The sequence below is a fragment of the Pezoporus wallicus genome, unplaced genomic scaffold (genome assembly GCF_028554395.1).
Source record: "Pezoporus wallicus isolate ANWC-B61680 ecotype Strahan unplaced genomic scaffold, APGP_CSIRO_Pwel_v1 contig_1438, whole genome shotgun sequence".
NCBI lineage: Eukaryota > Metazoa > Chordata > Aves > Psittaciformes > Psittacidae > Pezoporus > Pezoporus wallicus.
The window spans coordinates 194534-208806 of record NW_026638681.1 but is presented as its reverse complement, the minus strand read 5'-3'; the positions used below and the strand labels follow the sequence as shown (position 1 = coordinate 208806).

At 40.7% G+C, this 14273-nt stretch overlaps 1 protein-coding gene across 1 annotated transcript in view; it reads right to left on the bottom strand.

Annotated features, from left to right (window-relative positions):
- Window positions 1-11079, bottom strand: part of MED14 (mediator complex subunit 14) — a 37753-nt gene extending 26674 nt beyond the window's left edge. The window contains exons 1-5 of the mRNA XM_057411892.1: window positions 10843-11079; window positions 8736-8762; window positions 3138-3243; window positions 2292-2465; window positions 1392-1521 (exon numbers count right to left, since the gene is read on the bottom strand). Of these exons, the coding sequence (XP_057267875.1) occupies window positions 1392-1521; window positions 2292-2465; window positions 3138-3243; window positions 8736-8762; window positions 10843-11024 (619 nt within the window). The 5' untranslated portion in view covers window positions 11025-11079. The remainder of the gene's footprint in view (window positions 1-1391; window positions 1522-2291; window positions 2466-3137; window positions 3244-8735; window positions 8763-10842) is intronic.
- Between the last annotated feature and the right edge of the window lie 3194 nt (window positions 11080-14273).

Below are 14273 nucleotides of genomic sequence, written 5' to 3'. Positions count from 1 at the left end.
AAATTACACAAACAAAATGTGTGGCTTAATTTTTCCAGTTCTTTGCTACATCAATAATGAATACTTTAAGCACTATTCAAAAGAGGTTCAGAACCTGATCTCAGCCTAGGCTGAAATCTAGCCCTGGAAGCACATCTCATTGCAAACCATTTATTCAACATTACAACAGTATAACTCAATTTTCATGTGAGGAAGATAATATTTTGCATAATTCATATATATGTGCACACAAGCAAAGATTATGCATGCTATCTAATCAATATATACATCCTCACACCTGTGGACAGTGCTATCAGTTTCAAGAGCTGGGAACAAAGTTTGTCCAATTCACATGAGCAAGGTCATAAAGAGAATGAGTGGCAAAGCAAACTATTTAGTACAAGTCCTTATTATAACCTATGGGCCAGCTGCCTTCTCAGTCACTTAACAAAACATGCCATATACATCTGCAATTACAGACATATAGAAATCTTCCTATAGAAATGTTAAACATTTTAACTCACAGTTTCATTTTCAAAATCACCCCAGGCACGCTTTTAAAACAAATTAAAGCCCAAACCAAAAACTAATAGTCACTGAAATACTTAGTCAACTGAAAAATCTGAAGAGCTCAGACATATCCATTTACGGTTTTGTTAGACAAAAATGGCTCTAATGCTAGTACTGCAAACATTCACATAGGGACCAATGAAAACTATACTCATCAATTTAAGTCTGTGAGATACAGTTTACACATGGCTAACCTTTCCTTAGGTCAATGGACTAGGTCCATTCCTGCCCTATTCTCTGTGATTCTGCAATAACCTAGTCCGGTTCATAGCCATCCTTCCTGTAAAAAGGATCATCTTAATGTCTATCACTACTTGGGCTAAATGAAAATAGGGATCTGAGAACAGATTAAGAGATGTGGCACTGTAGGGAGGCACAGAACAAAAGGCACGCATAAATACCAACAATTCTATGCATGAAGATGAACACTGAAACAGATTTAAAAAGCAACACTAGAGTGACATGTTTAAGATAAAGTTCAAATAAAGACTTAACAGTTTAATTAAATTGTATTTTAAAATAAGATAAAGCAGTTACATTTTTAGGCCTAAGACTCTTCCATAACACATCTGCTGAAAGAGCAAGAGCATGTCTACAACCTTTTGCCATTACCTGCACAGGATTTCTTCCTGAAAGTAAATAATATTTCAGCAGTATTATCAGTGCTCTTATTTTTCAAAAGAGGAAAACATATTTTGATGTCATATAGAAACAGGCTTGAAGCCTTAATAGATGAGCATGCCTAATGGTCTCATTGAAGCTATATTTGTTTTATCACTAAAGCAACAATTTTAAATCAGCCTGCAATAATGTGTTCATCAAAAGGTCATTCCAGTTCTTACCAACTGTAAGATTTGCCAGCTGCGGAGGGAGATCTGTAGTCACTAGTCGATGCCGAAGTATCTGGTTTAGCTGATGAAGTGTGGTTTGTTTCTCACTCTTCGTTATTGGGTCAGGAGGGATTATTTTATCCTGTTAAAATAAACACAAATAAGTCTGCATATCTCAAACATGTGCTATACATCAACAACAGCAATGGAGAAAACTAACCAGACTAGAAGTCTGAAAATATAAATACTACAGGCTTACACACAGTGATGTTTCGTATCTTACACTCAGATTTGTTTTCTAGTTGATTACATTTTACCTGAGACTGACCACTGAATAAAATTGATCAGCTTGGGTCAATTAAATAAATTCAGGGCCTTACATCAGGCTAAACTTTTTTTAAATACTAAGATTTGAAAGTCAATCCTTACCTGTAGCTATAGATCTAAGTCACAGGCACAACTATTTATATTACTTCACAAAATCTTGTCATTCTGCATTTTAACAGTAATAAAAGACAGAAGCATTAAAGAGAACTTTTAAGAATTTCAGTACATCTCTAAATACAGGCAAAACCTCTAAGAACAACAGATGTCTGTATCTCCTTTTCACACTTCATTTTTCTAGGATGGTGGCTTAGCATGTGCAAATATTTAAATAACCAAGGAAGAAAAGTTGCTACTCATCCTAGAGCAGAACTAGTTTAAATGGAGAGAATGTTTTACTGGGAAAGCATAACTTGTTCAAATAGGAAGTGCTCTGCATGAGAAAACTGTCTCTACAGAGACTTGGCACTAGGCCTGTATTAAACTACAGTTCCATTTGCACATAGATAATTAGTTTCATTAACATGCATTTAATACTGTACAAGGAACTTCCCCACCCCACCCCCGATGTATGGTAGCATTATTTACCCTAATGCAGGTAGGCAGACGTGGGTATGATCCAGTCGTCAGAACATCAATAGCATATGGGATAGCAAAACTAGGTAGACGAGCATGAACCAAAGCATCTCTAGCTAGCGATGCCAGACGATCAGCAGTGTCCACAAACAGAATAGCTTGCTGATCTAAAAAACTTGATATCATCTATCAAGGGCAAGGAGGAAAAAGAAATTAAAAGAAAAAAAAAAGTAGGTGGGTAAAAAAGAATGCAGAAATCAATGCCCCTTTATATTCAGTTCATCTAGTGCAATTAACTAAGATGATTTTATTTGCCACTTCCAATTCAAGTAATCGGACCTTTAAAATATGGAATTAATATTCTGGCCATTTCTTACATTCATATACAAGGACACTTTAAATCTGCATGCCATTATTGATTCTGTGGAGGATCTGTAAAGCCTCACAGCTCTTCATCTGATGATTACTACTGGAATGCAACCATACTTGTTTGTAAGCACTACGGGTTTGTTTTTTGCAACATTCTGGACTTTATTCTTATTTAACCTAGAACAGGATGAAAGTGACTAATACACTGATCATCATCTTCCCTGTGCTATTACCTAACCCCAAAGCACTCTTGAAACTCTGTCTAGACAAGCATTTCATTTTTTGCCACTCATGAGTTTTTAGGAACACAAACTGTTAAAAAGATTACACAGCTTTAAATAGGAAGAAACTGGTTATAATTTAATATTTGATTGCCTATGAAATCGTCTTTTTTTCCTTTTTAACTTCTATAGTGAGCAGAAGTTCGGGTGTACCAAAATCCCATATGACTTAGAGATTATTTCATACCAAACTCTGTTGCAAACTTACCGCACATTTTTCCACCTTTCCAGCATTATTAGCCCATTTGACCAAGGCTAACAAACGAACAAACAGCTGACGAGTGCGACTTGCAAACTGCACTATTTCTATTTTTCTGGAAAAAAAGCATATGTAAAATCAGTGCTCAATTTATACAAAAAGCTGCACTAAAACTATGCCAATAAAAGAAAAAGCTGCAATGATAACTGCTAATTGTGTTAATGAAGGCATCACTAATATATGGTTTGTTTGATTAGAACATGGAAAAAAAGCTCAGTGTTCTGAATATCTAAATGCTAACAACATACATAGATTCTAACCAACCAAGACAGTCTGGGGAAACAAAAAAGCATATTCACACGAATTAATTACTAATTTTAAGAGAAACAATTCCACAGTGAACTCAATTGAATTATTTTTATACCTTTTACAGGATTTCACCAGGGCTTATGGTTGAGTTTAAAGCAGACAAAGCAATATACCTAAGGGTTAAAGGACCTGGTAGTAATATTACAAAGACACAAAATAAACTCAGAAATAAATCAGATACTGTACAAAATATCACTCTAGTAATTTCAGAATGTCTTTACACAGTATGTTACGATATACTACCATTTTGGCAGGAAAGGGGGGGGGGGGGGGGGTGGGGGTAGGGAAGACCACAAATATTTCTTTCCATTCCTACCTTGCAAAGAAATTTGGGTAAGAATGAATCACTTAAAGTCAATATTCCTTCCACCTGCTTTTTATGAGGCAGTCAAAATGAGGCAATGTATGTTTGCATGTCTTAGGAGTTAGTTTTCATAAAAGAGAACATGAAGGAAGCACACCCAGATTTTTCCCCTTCATTACAGATCTATATTGTAGATGCATTAGACAAGACACGCAGATCTACAATGTAGATCTGTAATACCCTACACTCTGAAATACGATTTCATCTACCGTTTATAGGAGTTTTCCTCCCTTTCTACATGCTCAATTTATTAGTATCACCATGGTTTTCTAGTTACTTTGAAAAAGACCCAAACCGAAGCTTTTTTCCTGACAGGGTTTTCTGCACTAACAAAAATGTGGGCAAAAATAATACTAATCACTGCAACAGATATTCGCATCTACCAAACAGAAGTCACACCTTCTGATCCGAATCTGGAAAACACATATTCGTAACATAGATAGAGCCTGCTTCTGCTGGAAGTTTTGGTATAATGATGTTAACTGTTTTGTGTAGTAAGTAAAGCATGATCTGTTTGTAGCATATGAACATTTAGGCCAGAAGCACAACTAATACCATCTGGTCCAGTTTCGTGCATTACATACTACAAACATCATCCAAGAACTTGGGCATTAAGCCATTAACTTCTCTGTGTTCTACAGCATGAGTTTTAAAATGGCATTCAGCCCGATACTAAATTTTCAAGTGGTGGACGCACCGCTGTGTGTACATACTGCTCAACCAGCTACGAAAACAAGATGCTGAGAACTGCAACAGATTCAGAAAGACTTTATGGGATCTGAAAGACTTCTACAGTGAGACTTAAGAAAGCCATTAATTTCTCAGACAAACTTCATATAGAAGTTGCTAAATTCTAGGAGTTACATCAGTCAATGTGGTGAAAATTGCACAATAACAAGAAAAATTCAAACTGCTGTTCTGTAACCAGGAATCAAAAGTATATCTTCCTTTCTCCCCCACTAAAAAAAACCAAAACCAAACAAACAGAAAAAGTATAGCAATTTAATAATGAAAATGACTGATAAAACTATACACAGTATTTCAGCAACTGTTCTGTTAATACCACATGTATGAAATTATAGAAGATTTGTTACTTCTACTTTGCAGAATCGATTTTACTGCCTTCCTTTGTCCTTCATTATAGATACAGGACATTATGCTGGGCTGCACAAAAGATTTTATTCAAGGAAGATGAAACAAGGGGAGAGAAGTATTAGCTACAGTAGAAGAATAACAAGTTGACGACCACCTAAGCAAGCTTGACATACAAAAGGCCATTAGACTGGGTGGAATGCATCCAAGGGTGCTGAGGGAGCTGACCCATGCCACTGTAAAGTTGCTCCATATCATTTTGAAAAGGCAACAGTGATCTAAGGTCTTGATGACTGGAAAAAAGGCAAACAAAGCAAACACCATGTCCTTCTTCAAGAAGGATCTAGGGACCTATGGGCCAGTTGGCGTAAGTTCAGTTAATAACATTTATAGAACAAATCCTTCCAGAAGCTATGTCCACATAAATAATGGACATTAAAGGAGCCTGGGAACAGCAAGCACAGATTTGCCAATGGCAAACCATCCTTGATCAACGCAATTACCTTCAACAGGATGATCAAGGGGAGAACAGAAAACACATTTGTATTGACTTCTGCACGGTTTTCAACCAGATCTCGCGTGGCATCCTTCAAGCCAAGCTGGTGAGATATGGTATGGGTAAGTGGACTGCAGGTAAGTAAAAAACTAGGTGGACTGCTACAAACAAAAGGCTGTGACCAGCTACCACTTGGGTTTCTTTAATGCTGGTTACTAGCGGTGTTCCTTGAGGGTCAATACTGGGACTAATACACTTTAACACCTCCATCAACAACCTGAATGATGTGAAGGAATGCACCCCTTGGAAGTGTGCAGGTAGGAGCAAACAGCAAAACAATCCTCAGCTGATTGGAGGAACTGGCTGACAGGAACCTCATGATGCTCAGCAAAACCACATGTAAAGTCCTGCATCTGGAAACAAACAATCTCATGTAACGGCACAAGGGGGGTACTAAGGTGCAGCTGGGCAACAGCTCTGCAGAAGTGGACCTGGGCGTCCTGGTGGATAAGTGAACAGGCATCAGCAATGTGCCCCTGCAACAATGACAGCCTTCATTAGCACCAGTGCAGCCTAAGTCAAGGAAGGCAATTATTTGCCTTGAGTCAGCATTTGTGAGACTACATCTGAAGCACGATATCTGGTTTTACACTCCCTAGCCAAGAAAAATACCGCCCTACAGAAGTGTGTCAGGGGCTGGAACACACGATATACAAGATAGGGCTGAGGAAATTGTGTTTGCTTCTGCTTCAGAAGGCTACTGTGAGATGCTACTGCCATCTTCAAATATCAAAAGGGGCATTATAAAGAAGACAGAACCAGACTCTTCTCAGAAGTGCAAAGAGCTGAGGGACAACAGCCACAAACTAAAACAGTAATAAACCAGTTAGACATGAGAAAAACCAAAGAAACACAGAGTGATGCAGTAAAAGACTCAAGCAGGTTGGCTAGAAAGGTTGCATGATTTCCATCCTTGAAGATACTTAAAACTCAACTGGATGCGACCCTGACTTTGAAAGTGTCTTTTACTTTAAGCAGAGGGTTGGACTAGGTACCTCCAAAGTACTATTCGAACCAAAATTATTATCCATGTCTGTGAAGGAGTGAAATAACAGTCATTTTGTCATTAGAAAAGAACAGAACTCAATGTTTCCAAAAACTGTCTCTGTAATTGCATGGTTACTGAAGTCATGAACAACATGTTTTTATAACAGCTCTGAATGCTTTTTTTTTCTTTTTAATCTTGCATAGATGATAGAGTCCTTACTGTGAGTTTGAGAAGTAACTAACTACTGCAAAACCATCAGGGAAACTGTCTGGTTTTAGGAAAACAGTATGCTTATATAGTTCTTGGAAGTACTTTAACCACAGTTCTCTTTTAAATACTTCTCATCAGGAACTGTTCATTCAAGAACACAGGTGGAAAGTTTTACCTTACATTTCCCTAAAACAGAAGACAGGGCCTTGCAAAGTCATTATAATCCAAATTCCAGTTAAATCTTACTTAATTATAGAATCAACTAGATTGGAAAAGCCTTTTAAGATCATCAAGTCCAACCATATATATATTATACATTGCTGTATTTATATGAGTTTCCCACATATTACATTTTATTGGAGAATAAAAAGGGAAAGAAAGAATACAGAGCAGAAAAAGGTCTTCATTATCGAAAAGTCCCTGGATTTACTTCAGGACTCAGAATTATTGATTTTACACAATGGCACTGATGTTTTTTTTTTAACCCAACCACTTCCTTCTTGTTGCAAGAGTTATTTACTCCTAACACTGATAACTAATAAATGTGCCTTTAGAAAGATGAGAAAAAATACACTATGATGCATAATTTCCTGTCAGTTTTTCTCCCCACAGCATTTAGCTAGGCACTGCAGTAATGAACTTAGATTTTATGTGAACTTTATTAGAGGATAATACCATCACATCTTCACCGAAGTATGTATGCCATGTCACCAGGCTAGCCTGAAGAAACGGCTTGAACTACTGCTGCCATTACAGCTCTCAAAGCTAGGAAAACCAGAATAATCTGGATAATTAAACTATGTTCCTTTCAGATTTCCTCCAAGAGCTGAAAAGCCACTTCACGAAGAAGAATTGCAAGTCAAAGCTAACACGCATACGAATATTTAATTTCAAGACAATCTCAACTGTAGAACATTCTTCATAATTACTGAAGGTTGCCTTGTTTTCCTTTATCTGTAATACATTGTTGCTTCAGACCTGTGTGACTCACAAAGTAGATTCCAGCTTTACCAAGAAATGCTAAACATCCAAATGGGAGAAGCCTCCCCACCAGTACGAGGGAGCTCTAGACCCAAGTTGAATGTAATTTCCTCAGCAAATAGTGTGATAATTAAAAACAAACAACACCACACACATTGTTTCTCTTTGTAAGAGATACATAAAGAAAAGGGGCACAAGGAATCCCAGGTTATGATTCCCTGAAAATGGGATTAACTCCATAACATGTTATAAGAGTTCTGGAAGATTTGAGATAACTGTATTAATGATCATTATGCTACACAGAATTTTTTATATTCTTCATTAGCATTCCTCAGAATATCATAGCTGCTGTATGTCTCCAAAAGAAAGCTAGGTCAATTGGCATGTCAACATAAATAAACAATTTTCTGACAAGCTCCATAAAATTTATTCAGATAAACAAAAAAGTAAATCAGGATACTTCGTCTTGGGAGGGGTGAGGGAAAGGCCTGTTTTGGTCTCCTGCATTTGTTCTCAAATAATCTTCACACTCCAAAACCACATAGAAGTAGAAAACAGTGCTCATGATAAGAAAGATCAGGTAACATGGAAAAAAGCAGAAGAGAGGTTTTTACCTTGTTTTCATTGTTGAACTGCTTCCTCCAAACAAAGTTTCTTTATCACACTAACTAATATCTATTTAGGTTCTTCAGTTCCCTTTCACATCAATTTAACTGTCACTTCATTGCTTCAAGAGTCATTAAGAGAAAAATGCCTGTAACAGAGCTCACCTACTGTAACAGCAACAGTATGTTACTGAACAGTGCAACAGAAACAAAACGCCAAACAACAACAAAACCATAACCCAACAAAAACTAATATTGGCATTGATGCTGAGAAAACTCTTGAACCTGTGTAGTGACAGCCACAGATACAAGGCTTATTTTCTTGCACAAAGTCTAAAAGTAGGAGAAAAAAATATTCTATTTAAACAGCTCTATATTAATCTTAATATCCTGAAAGTTCCATATTTTAACATGCATTACAGATTGTCTTTTTGTAACTCACCTCTCCATGTCAGTCTTTCTTGGTAACCTGTATAAGGAAAAAAAAAAAAAAGCCATATTATAAATTGTTTATTACATTTCAGACTACTAGAAATCTCGTTAGTACCCTTCAACTAAGTACAAGAAGAAATTCCACATACCTATAAAGAGCATGTCAAAATTTCTATGATTGAAAACGTTTCCTAAATGCAGTAAAATTACATGTTTGACAAAGGAAGTAGCTTGGCAGCTCTAGAAAGCAGCCTCATTAAAGGGGGGGGGGGATAAAATCAGGTGTAGAACAGCACCACAGGGCGCCTGCTGCTACTGTGTGCCAGGCAAGCTGGAACCGGTCAAATTAATTTTAAAGCTTGATGAAGTGTGCTGAAATCACAAGAGTTGTACTAATCTAATGAGCCACACAGTACCACCATCCGTGCTTTGTAACTGATGACTTCCACTAAGCATCCATGACTAGAGTTAAATAATTCATGGTAGTAATCCCAGAACATCTGCAGCAAGTGTCAAAATATGCTGTTTCCTGAGTTGTTTGAAATGAGTTTCTCTTTTCTTTTGAATTAATCTAGAAGTGGAGAAATGTCATCCTTCAGAAATATCAATGACCTGTGTGACTGATTCTACTGCAGAGAGCGTACTATATTTCTGTAATGTTCCACAGGTATCACTGGCATCTCATTAAAAAGGTTATTTTTTTACTGTAGGACTAAAATAGCAATAAGCTGGTGCTGGTAAAAGAATGAGAAATCATTTTGTTGGAAATAAGGAGAAGACTTTGCAACTGGGCTTTCTACTAGCCAAGTCCATGCTTTACGGGAAAAATCTAGCTTACTCTGCCTTTGGAGGGGATATCACATAGCTTACAAACTACTTGCTGAATCAAAGCACCCAAGGAATTCCTGTGTTGTTCGCACCACCCATTTTATTTTGTACCTTAATTACGTACTGAAGTCAAAAGGACCTCCTCTACACCTTAAGACAAGAATAAATGACATCACAGGCACACGCTCCTAGAAGAATGCATACAGTACCAATTACTGTCTGCACATACCACAAGCACACAGGATGTTTCCTGAATGGCATTTCAGAAGTTCTTACAAAGCAAAATTCTAAAATTCTAAAACTCCTCATCCTTTCCAGAGTTTGAACACTCTCAACCCCACGTCAAGCAAAACTGTGTTTGCCTTCTTACCAGATACGTTATAGTTATTTTACAATACCTATACCTATTTTTTTCCTATTTGTTCTCTATGTCACTTCTTAAAACATACAGGTTCCCCACAGGAACATCCAAGGTTAAACAAAGTAAAAGGGAAACAGGTTTCTTAAAAGTACAGATGCTTTCAGGAAAGCTTTTCTTGGCCCAAACACATTCCTTTGTTTTGCCACTTCAAACACAACATCAGCACAGTAGATCACAAAGTAAATGTAAATAACTTACTTATTTCCCCAAAACAATCAGATGATATTTTCAAAAGTACACAAGTAACTCAAGGAGTTGCAGCATTTGAAAATATCTCTGTTTCACTTGTTTCAGTTTTGTGCGTTCTGGTATCGGTACAAACGCCACCACTGGGTTTTCTGACAGTAACTTGGAGGCAAAGTTAAGCTATTAAGATAACAACCTGCATCAGGCTGCCTTCCACTCCCTGCCATCATTTTCTTAGTTTGGGTTGGAAAGGACCTTAGAGATCATGCAGTTCCAACCCCCCTGCCATGGGCAGGGACACCTCATACTAGACCAGGTTGTTCCAAGTCCCATCCAATCTCGCCTTGAACACTGCCAGGGGATGGGGCACGCACCACTTCTCTGCATAACCTGTTCCAGTGCTTCACCATCCTCACAGTGAAGAATTTACTCTCTTTATGAGAGCCCACTCAGCAACTTTCACTAAGCCCCCCGCGTATGGCCCAACACAGATACAAGCCTGCACAAACAGGGCATTTCCACGGGGTGGGAGAAGGGGAAGGAGCAACCAGCTCCTCATCACCGGGACAGATCCCCTGCGAGGCCTCCCATCCCCTGGGACGCTGGGAGGTGGCACCGGTAAGCCCTAGCAGCTGGACAGGAAGAGGCGCGGGAGCCAGCCGGGGTAGTTTAGGGCACTCACAGGTCAGCCAGGACGGTGAGCTCGGCGTAGGTCCGGTGCAGCAGGAAGTCGATGAGGGTGCTGAGCCGATAGCCGGGACTGGCGGCGGCTGTCACAGCCCCGGGGGCCGGCGGGGCCGGGGCTGACGCGGGGCCCCCGCCGGCCGGCACCAGCTGGTTGCTCTCCAGCTGCACCGGCGCCATGGCGGCGGCGGCGGCGACAGCGCCTCAACCCCGGGCAGGAACCGCTCGACAGCCCGGGGGGCGGGGGAGGGAGCGCGGCCGGCGCTCCCGGAGGCACCGGCCCGCAGCCCGACTCACCCCGGACGGAGGGAGCGGGGCGCCCAGCGGCGAGGGCGGGCAGCGGCGGCACTGGAGGAGAACCGCAACACTCAAACCCCTCTGCTGGACGCAGGGGCCGCCGCCATGTTCGGCGCACGGAACCGGAAGCGAACAGCTGTAGCGGACCGGAAAGAGAACCTTTCCGGAACAGCCTCACTGGGGGGGCGGGGGGCTGGAGCTGGGGGGGTGGGGTTTGTCGCTGCTGCCGCCGGCGGCGCGCGCGGGGTGTCCGTCGCGGCAGAGTTTCCCTGAGGTGGCGGACCGAGGGGCGGGAAGGTGGCCGGGTTTGCGCGGCCTCTGGCGGTCTGGCGGCGGGGACGCTGAAGGGGCTGAGCCTGGCTGCCTCCTTGTAGGGCACGGCGGGGAGCGGAAATGGCGCCGTGCTCGGGAGCGAGCTGTCGGGACAAGGGCTGGAAGGTGCCTTTCCTGCTGTGCTTCCCGATTGAAGTGTCAGTAATTGACAAGGGAGGGGACGCAGCGGGGATGGCTCTCCCGTTGTGGTGAAATACAGGGCGAAGGAGAACCAGATGACTGGTTTAGCGTCTCAGAGAGGCTGATGCAGTTCTTCAGGCTGCAAGGAACGATGGTCTGCGTTAGGCGCTGGGCGGGCCTTGTGTGAAGGGTGCAGATCGATGCCGGGCAGTCGAGGTTAGGGGTAGCTTTCTGTGCATCCTCCTTTAAAGTCTCTGGTAAAGCAAGGGAAAGGAGCAGTGGGCAGGAGAGTGATCGGTGGGATCTGGTGATAAACACATAACCATGGGAATTTGTGCGTATTCTGTCTTCTGACGAGAGAAGGGAGGTCTGTAAATAACATGGATTTTTTCGTGTACTGGTTAGCAAAGTGGATTGTGTAAGGAAAGGAGCAGTATTTTGCTCTTGAGAATTTTATGATTCACTTGAGTGTTAAATGATAAATACTTGCCATATGATTACAAAGAAATCCCTGAAATAAGCACATTGTAGACAATAAATATCCAAACTCCTCAAAGTTTAATAAAAAAAAGGAAAGGTCTTACTTGTTTTGTATTAAATGTAGACTTTTTAAAACCTCTTAGCTCTAAGGGGAAAGTAAAAAATTTTTCAACCCGAGAAGTGTGGAATCAACAATTTAATGATGGCGATAATAGTAGAATGATAATAATGGCATCTATGCCAGCAACAAGAATAGTCAGTTATATACCTGCGGGGAGCATGTCTCTTGCCCCAGGCTATGAGCTGACTGACAAGGAGAGGCTTTTCCGTACCCTCTGTGGAGCATAAAACAGTGCATTGAGCAAGATGAACTGTTAACTCTGCATTGGCACAGCTGCTCCCACATTACTGTATGGGCTGCCAGCCACTGCCTCACCTCTGAGGAGAGAAGAGAGTAGAAACGACCTGTAGACCTAATTTTTGCTCTTTTTTTTTTTTTAGGTTACTGGATTTTTTTTCAAAACAGGTGAATAAAAGTTATTTGCTTAGTGTATTGTAAATTCTTGCCTCCCCATTGCAAAAATGGGTTTTTCCAAATGTATGAAAATCTTCCCCCCCCCCCCCGCATGAGTGTACTCATTTTATGGCCAACTAGTTGCATTGTTGAAAAAATAGTGACTTACATGCACAGGATTAGGCTATCTATGAGAACTATTAACTTAGAATGCAGACTTTTTTATTGTTCTTTTCCCTTCTTCCTATCTCTTCTCTTCCAATCTAGTCCATAGTTTAGTCATTCTGAAAACATTCTGAGAACTTACCAGTACATGCTTACCCTGCATTTCTTAGCTTATCCGTGGTTTAGTGTGTGGTGTTCCTGCCTATGGCAGGTGATCTTAAGGTCCTTTCCAACCCTAACTGTTCTATGATTCTATGACAGTATAATTCCTATTGATTTTAATGGCACAGGCTCAGGTTTTGTTGGTGAAAAGGCAGGTGGGAAATAGTGGTGGAATGTGACTTTGCTCCTCTTAGGGTTGTCTGTTATTGGAGAAGCTCTGGTCTTGGTGAATTTTTTAGCCTTGGCTGGGGAGGAGGGATGTCCTCAGCTTGGCTGCTTTTCTCCGCTTCTCTGGGAGAGGAGAGGTTAACTGGAGTCATGGCAGGGGTCATGCTGAGCTCTTGTCTCACATGGCTATATAGGGAAGAAGTGCTTGATTCTGTTTTCAAAGAAAGCAGGAGCAGCCACAGGGAAGTTTTAGAAGCTCAAGGCTTATGCTTGTGTGCACACAACAAACATGCTGCTGGGAGACTTGGCAAGATTAGTTGTTTTAACAGTAAGCTGGAGACGGCTATTAGGAGTTCAAAAATCAGGTGACTGGCCTATAGAATACTCGTGTAAAAGGAAATACATAAATTTCCACGTCATATGCATCATGTTCTCTGCCCTATGGTAGATGCCTGTCAGCTTGCACAGGCAGCACGGTATTCTGCTACGTTAGGACTGTACTGTTGTAATGTGCTGCTTAGTATGGCTTAAAGGAGGGTTTAGATTGAGAAAGGCTTGGGCATTCCCAGCCTGGGAGTACTGCTGCATTTTTCCAGTGCAGATGGCACTGAGGATTAAAACATCAGCTTCTCCTTCTAACGTTGTTAATATACTTTGTGACTCCAGGCACATGCCTCAGTTTCCTGACTTGTGAAATAGCTATATTAGTGATTGCACTCCTCCATACATGAGTACTTACCCAAGAAGCCAAATATTTTAAACTGGCTCCTCTTTGTTACGGTAGTGGGGAGCCTGGAAGCTTACTTTCAGGTAGGAATTTGTTGGTCAATCAAAACCTGTTGATATTTAGCCATGGAGCTAATAGTGTAATAGAGCTAATGGGAAGGACAGCAGATGACTTTCTATTTCCAGAGAAGTTAAACATTTACTGTTCTTTGGAACCGTGGGACAAATGTTCAGTGGGAGGGAGGTAGACCGTATCGCACTCTGCAAGACAGTCTGCTAGCTATCCTCTGTTTGTGTGGTTTAGAACATGGTTTTTCCATTTCTCTGTCAATTTTTTCTTATTGGAGAACAGTTTAAAAACACAGGCATCTCGTGGACCTGGGATTTAAGCATTCTTTTAATAATAAAAGATAACAATACACAAATATAGTGTATAGATTCCTTATCAATCACTTGATCCATGA